Source organism: Saprolegnia diclina (assembly GCF_000281045.1).
Source record: "Saprolegnia diclina VS20 unplaced genomic scaffold supercont1.109, whole genome shotgun sequence".
Taxonomy (NCBI): domain Eukaryota; phylum Oomycota; class Saprolegniomycetes; order Saprolegniales; family Saprolegniaceae; genus Saprolegnia; species Saprolegnia diclina.
Window position 1 is genome coordinate 141,642 of NW_008246176.1, and position 6,283 is coordinate 147,924.

General features: G+C 56.9%; 3 protein-coding genes across 3 annotated transcripts; 2 read left to right on the forward strand and 1 right to left on the reverse strand.

The window, feature by feature from the left end:
• Window positions 1–881: 881 nt before the first annotated feature.
• Window positions 882–1,469, forward strand: SDRG_16012 (hypothetical protein; the record flags this gene model as incomplete). Its single annotated transcript, XM_008622201.1, has 2 exons — window positions 882–1,110; window positions 1,240–1,469. The coding sequence occupies 2 exons, from the start codon at window positions 882–884 to the stop codon at window positions 1,467–1,469; spliced, it is 459 nt and encodes a 152-aa protein (XP_008620423.1).
• A 129-nt stretch (window positions 1,470–1,598) lies between these two features.
• On the reverse strand, window positions 1,599–2,755 carry SDRG_16013 (hypothetical protein). The gene has a single exon (XM_008622202.1). It carries the CDS (start codon window positions 2,632–2,634, stop codon window positions 1,768–1,770), a length of 867 nt encoding a protein of 288 aa, XP_008620424.1. The 5' UTR covers window positions 2,635–2,755; the 3' UTR covers window positions 1,599–1,767.
• A 950-nt stretch (window positions 2,756–3,705) lies between these two features.
• SDRG_16014 (hypothetical protein) lies at window positions 3,706–6,279 on the forward strand (the record flags this gene model as incomplete). The annotated part of the gene is made up of 9 exons (XM_008622203.1): window positions 3,706–4,242; window positions 4,293–4,397; window positions 4,453–4,548; window positions 4,599–5,138; window positions 5,249–5,429; window positions 5,477–5,554; window positions 5,602–5,921; window positions 5,971–6,052; window positions 6,101–6,279. The coding sequence occupies 9 exons, from the start codon at window positions 3,706–3,708 to the stop codon at window positions 6,277–6,279; spliced, it is 2,118 nt and encodes a 705-aa protein (XP_008620425.1).
• Between the last annotated feature and the right edge of the window lie 4 nt (window positions 6,280–6,283).

Consider the following 6,283-nt stretch of genomic DNA (forward strand, 5'->3'; position numbering starts at 1 on the left):
TCACCTCTTTCACGTCTGCCGTACGATATCCGACTGGAAACCAACGCTATAGCGTCCTAGTACAAAACAGCTGAACGTGGTCAACTTGGAGCTGCCAACGACCGAGAGAACGTGCGTTGCATCGTCGTCTGACAATGAATCTGTGTTGCAGTTGACGTGGGTTCTTGGCTCAAATCGATACGCTAAACTAGCGAATGATGACGGACTTTCTTCTGTGGTTGTATACACTGAGGGAGTCTTGCAGAGCGCGTTTCACGGAACAGGCTCGTATGGAGCGAGACATCGAAGAAGCCGAAGAAGCCGAAGCAGATCGGGCATTTGGACGAGGCTGTGGTGCAGGAGATACGTACTTCAACAGTGCTGTCGAGCACGACGGTGAGTATGCTCGATTTCATTTTCAAGCGTGCTTCTGGCCGATCTCTCGCGGCGGCGAGCATGCACCAACCAAATATGGTTATTTATGGTTGTGTATGGCGCACGCCACGAATAAAGATCTAGGCTTCCAGCCGCGGTGGACACCTATAGCCCATCGGCACCAGCTGCCCGACACGCCGGCGGTCCTCTGCAAACATGCAGGGACAAGTATGTGCATACTTTATCAAGGGTGTCGTTTCATGGACCCTTGACGTCGAATGGTATAAATCCGGATATCGCATCCATGATACGGTTGTCCACACCAAACCCTCCGCCAAGTGTCCATCAGACAAGTTTCTTCTAATTCGACAATACTCCGTCGCCAAGAGCCAAACACTATTTACCCAGCTCGAGCGTTTTCCCAGGTATCGCTAGTGATAGGGGTAGAGACCTCGTCGTTGCTGGCTTTTTCAAGTGCCTTTACATCACTGGGACACGCACATTTCACCTCTTCGCACCACAAGCAAATGACATCGCTCCACTCGCGCATTCGCCGGTGCCCCGCAATCCTCGCTCGAGTAGTTGCACTCCTGGCTCAAGTCGTCGTGCGCCTCATCACGGTCATACTCTCGCTCCTTGTCCGCCTTGTGTTTCACGTCCTCGATCAGCTACGCGTGCGTCGCGTTCCTTATTTGCACCACAGCGCGGACGCTATGATCCAGCCAAATGCGAGTGAAGATGACAAGGTCACCGGAGGTGGGGCCCCGCTTCAAGTACGCGATACTGCAGCGAGCAGTACCTTCCCTAACAAGACGTCTCAAAGCGCCGCGACCCCACCATGGAAGCAACCGACAACAGCCAATGCACGCTTCTCACTGAGACGAGCGACGACGACGACCGAGCTCGTCGCCACCATGGAGACGCTGACGATGCGCCTCGTTGCGCTGCAGAAGGGGCCGCCGTCCTCTGAGCAAGGCTGCAACGAGCTGCTGTGTGACGTCGCTGGCCAACTCAGCACCTCGAGCAGCCCGACAATCCTGTACTTGCGCATCCGCGAGCTCGTACGATGCATTGAAGTCCTTGAGTCGGAGCGTCGCCGGCTGGACTATCAATGAGGATCCTCCAGCCTCGGGCGTTCCACACGAGCGCGGTCGAGTGCAACCCTGCCCTCGAATCTCGGAGAGCTACGTTACTAGACGATAATGTACTCTAATCAACACGTAAGAATGAACCAATGTTATGATTTCAACAACGTCATCGACGAGTGCGATGTGACTCTTCTGGTGCATCGCCCACGTTGCCATGCGTCGGTCACTAGGTGTAGGGTTGGTCTACCCTACCCCTCGTCGTTTCGCTGGGCCAACGCTGACTGTACTTCTCACGTATATATAGAATAGACTATGGAATGCTGTCTTAAATGTGAATGAGTGCACGGCGCTCCTGGAGCGTGCAGTCGTCGCTGTCGTCCAGTGGTGGCTGCTGCCAGTAGAGGGCAAAGTGCTGGAGGAGCAAGATGGCGTTGCAGGCGATCGTCATGCACGCGATTGCGAGCAGCCACGGATTCGCCGACGCAGCCTTGGACGCTAGCAGCGTGGCGAGCGTCGCGCCGCCGTAGACGCAATCGTACACGACGCCGTAGACCGAGAAGCCGCGCGTCGACTTGCGCTCGTACTGCAGCTCGATCTGTGGCGCGTACTTGATGGCCGTCAACAGCACATGCAGATAACACGTGAGCGACACGAAGCTAGGCCACGTGAACGCCGAGACATCGAGAAGGAGACCGAGACCAAGGAAGAGTAATATGAGCATGAGAGCGGCGCAGACGAGCACTTGGCACCTTGTCGAGACGACTTGCGAGCCGCGCTTGAAGATCGTGCATTGGTACAAGAGCAGCATCGACAGCAAGAGCGCGTGGAGGTTGACGTAAATTGACATGGGTGACAGGAGCGGGTTGGTGTGCGCATTCGCCGTCCACGAGAAGCCGCAGTTGAAGAGCGCGTAGGCACCAAACCCAAAAACGGCATAGACCTGCGCGTCCAGCGAGAGACCGACGACGCTGCGCCGCTGCCAGTTGAGGCACAGCTGCGGGTAGAAGCGCAGCGTGCCAGCGAGCGTCGCGGTCCAGCCTGCAATCGCCGGCGCCGGCGCGGCTTCGTCGCAGCCAAGGAGGAAGCCAAAGAGGAGGATCGCGACAAGCCCGACGGCGCCCGCGTACGGCCGCAGGAGCGCGCAGGCCGGGCTCATGGCGTCGTGGCGGCGGTACACATCGACCGACACCATTGCGATCCGTTGCGTCGTTTTAGAAATGGAATGCGCAGAAGCGCTTCGGAACGAGTCGGAGTATCTTGATGGTTTGTTCTCTGCTCATCTCTGCAGGTTGCAACTGCAAGCTCGCGACCGCTGGTGTCTCTACGGGCGCCAGCCACTCGACGCGATCCCGGCCATCCAGCCACGCTGATGAGCCACTGCTTACATCCCGCCAACGTGGCGTGAAGCGAGTCCAAAGCGTCGAGCCACTTGGCTTCGAAGAAAACGTGGCTTCTTCAACAACACCAGCTTCAAGGTTGCAACGACCACGGCAACAACGTAGCCGTTCGCCGCTCCCCGCTCGGTCTTGGTGGCCGTTCGTCTCGTGCCAGCCGATGAGGCTTCCGTGCGCTCTTTCGGTCGTCCATCCTCGCTCGCATCTTGCCACGTCAGCGTTGTGGTATTTTCGGCACATGCCATGGAAAGCAGCACGCTTTAAACCAACGACAAGAGTCCGCGAGGCAACTGCATCAAAGCAACGTTCAGTGCACAGTCTTTCTATCGCTACTGCTAGTATATGTATACGCTTCGCTCGTCGCCGCTTAAAAGGTATGGGATATCTCTGCAGCGGCGATAGCAAAAATTTGAGCCAGGTACATGCTACGTTTCGTTAGTTATCGCAAGTGGTCGTTCTTTTGGCAATGCGACGGTGTCAAAAGCGGCGGCTCCTACTGCCTGTGGACCAAAGCCTCTCTGATTTCAATATTGTACATTTTTTCATTTCGCTGGCTCTCGGCCACATGGATCGCTAGCTCGAGGCGACGCATCGCATACCACCCTTCACACGACGGTAGAGTCGACAAGAGGTGTCGCTAGAGCGTGCTCATCACACCGAGAGTAAAATGACAATACAAGGTGTGTGTCAAGGTTAACGTCATCACGTTCAACGCCAGCGGAGCGCCGATGGAAAATGAGCATCGCGTTCCGCCGGGCGCGTCCGGATCGTATCCGGTAGATGCGGCATTGAGTGCCGAAAACAAAAACCGGTGTGCCCCGGGGTCTCATGCCAGCCCGCACCAATCACCCGAGTTTGCACTTTGCAGGATGGTGAGCGAGTACAAGATCCGGAGCGTGCTCCTGCGCGTACTCAAGGGCCTCGATGAGACGTTAGTCGACTACATGGCGAGCATGCTCATGGACTTTGACGGGAGCGAGCCGCTCTCGGAGACGATCGCGCCCTTCCTTGTCTCGTCGGGCTTTGCTGCCGACGACGACGTCGCTCTCAAGCACTGCGGTACGCTGCAGGCCGCGCTCGAGGCCGAGGGCCTCGTCGCCAAGGTGGTTGCCAACGAAGCCGAGTTCAAGAAGCTCGAGAACGTCCAGTCGATCGAGGACATGTCCCGCGCGAACGACGCCGAGATGAACACGATCATGGAGCGCATGTGGGGCTTCGAGAGCATCCGCAAGACGAAGAACGAAAACATGGAGGCGTGCGCGAACGCGCAGTCGCAGCGCCAGATCCGCAAGGAGGCCAAGAAGGAGCTGCTCGAAGAAGAGCGCGAGCGCATGGAGGCCGACGACGATCTCGCGTGGGAAGACATTCGCGTGCTGCCCGACATGTCGACCGACAATGGCGAGCGCGTACGTCATCATCTTCATCATCTCTTGGCGTGTGCTCATGCCGCGAGTAGGACATCCACGTCGACAAGGTCACGCTGTCGTTCAAAGGCCAGACGCTCCTCAGCAACACGAACCTCAAGCTCATCCACGGCCGCCGCTACGGCCTCATTGGCAAGGTGCCAACCCTCTTTTCGTATTCTGCTGGATCTCAAAATTTGTTGGACTGCGTAGAACGGCGCGGGTAAGACGACGCTGCTCCGCTTCATGTCGCACTACGACATCGAGGGCTTCCCGCGCCACATTCGCATGCAGCACGTCGAGCAAGAGGTATACTTTTGAGGATTGTCCTATTGTCTATATCTAAACTCGAATTCTAGTCGGCGTCCAAGCTCAGCACCGAGACCAACAGTGTGCTCAGCGTCGTCCTGGCCTGCGATTATGAACGCACGCTGCTTCTCAACGAAGAGAAGGAGCTCCTTGCATCCAACTCGAACCCGGACCGCCTCAACGCCATCTACGACCGTCTCCAGCAAATCGACTCGGACTCGGCCGAGTCGCGCGCGCGCACGATTCTCGCGGGTCTCCAGTTCCCGGAGCACGTTGTCGACGGGCCGGCGAAGGCGCTTTCCGGTGGTTGGCGCATGCGCACGGCGCTCGCCGGCGCGCTCTTCATGTCGCCGGACCTCCTCCTGCTCGATGAGCCGACCAACCATTTGGATTTGGAGGCCGTCATGTGGCTCGAGAATTACCTCGAGACGTACGAGAAGACGCTGATTGTGGTGTCGCACGACCGGAACTTCCTCAACATGGTCACGACCGACACGATCTACATGTACAAGCAGCAGCTCACGTACCACCGCGGCAACTTTGCGTCGTTCGAGCAGACGCAAGAAGAGCATTTGCGCCAGCAACGCAAGGTACGCGGTTCGACCCTCGCCAGCAACTTGCATTTTTTTGCATTTTTCCAAATTTTCACATTTCTTCATTTTTACCAAGAAAATGGACATCTCACATGCAAATGTGCTAGGCGTACGAGGCACAGCAGATGAAGGTCACGCACATGCAAGAATTCATCGATCGCTTCCGCTGCAACGCCAAGAAGGCGCCGCTCGTCCAGTCGCGTGTCAAGGCCCTCGAGAAGATCATGCGCACGGCGATCGAAGAGCCGGAAGATCCGCGGGCGTTCAAGATGGTGTTCCCGCCGCCGGGTACAGACAACTTGTCTTCGAATATGGCGACTCATCTGTGCGTGCAGAGCCGTTGGGTCGACCAATCATCTCAGTGGAGAATGTCGCGTTCCAGTACGCACCGGACAAGCCGCTGCTCTTCCGCGGTACGTGTTTTATCTTGCTTTTTGAAAGATATCAATGTATCGACTAGATGTCAACTTTGGCATCGACATGTCGAGCCGCATCGGTATCCTCGGTGTGAACGGGTCGGGCAAGAGTACGCTCATCAACCTCATCCTCGGCAAGCTCGAGGCGACGGAAGGCAAGACGGTCCGCAACCCGCGCGTGCGCATCTCGACGTTCACGCAGCACCACGTCGACTCGCTCAACTTGTCGCTTTCGGCTGTCGAGAACATGAAGGAGATGTTCCTGGGCCATGAAATCGACGAGTTCCGCAACCATCTCGGCCGCTTCAACCTCTCGGGTGAGCTCGCAATGAAGCCGTGCCGCAAGCTCTCGGGTGGCCAAAAGGTACGCTTGTATGTCTCTTGATAGCTTGATACTAAACGAGTATGGCTAGTCGCGCGTCGGGTTTGCGATTCTGACGTGGCGCCTCCCGCACGTCGTCGTGCTCGATGAACCGACCAACCACTTGGATATCGGTACGGTTGATATATTGATAGTAGTGCCAAGACGAGACGATGTCGTAGAAACCATCGACGCGCTCATCGACGCGCTCCGTGGCTACAAGGGTGGCGTCGTGATCGTGTCGCACGACCAGCACTTTGTCAACAGCATCTGCGACGAGCTCTGGGTCGTCGGCGACACCAAGGTCTCCAAGTTTGGCGGTTCGATGGCCGACTACAAGAAGGCCATTTTGAAAAATTAGAGCT

Coding starts and splice junctions, on each gene's coding strand:
- SDRG_16013 (XM_008622202.1), bottom strand. CDS start 2,634: ATGGTGTCGGTCGATGTGTACCGCCGCCACGACGCCATGAGCCCGGCC.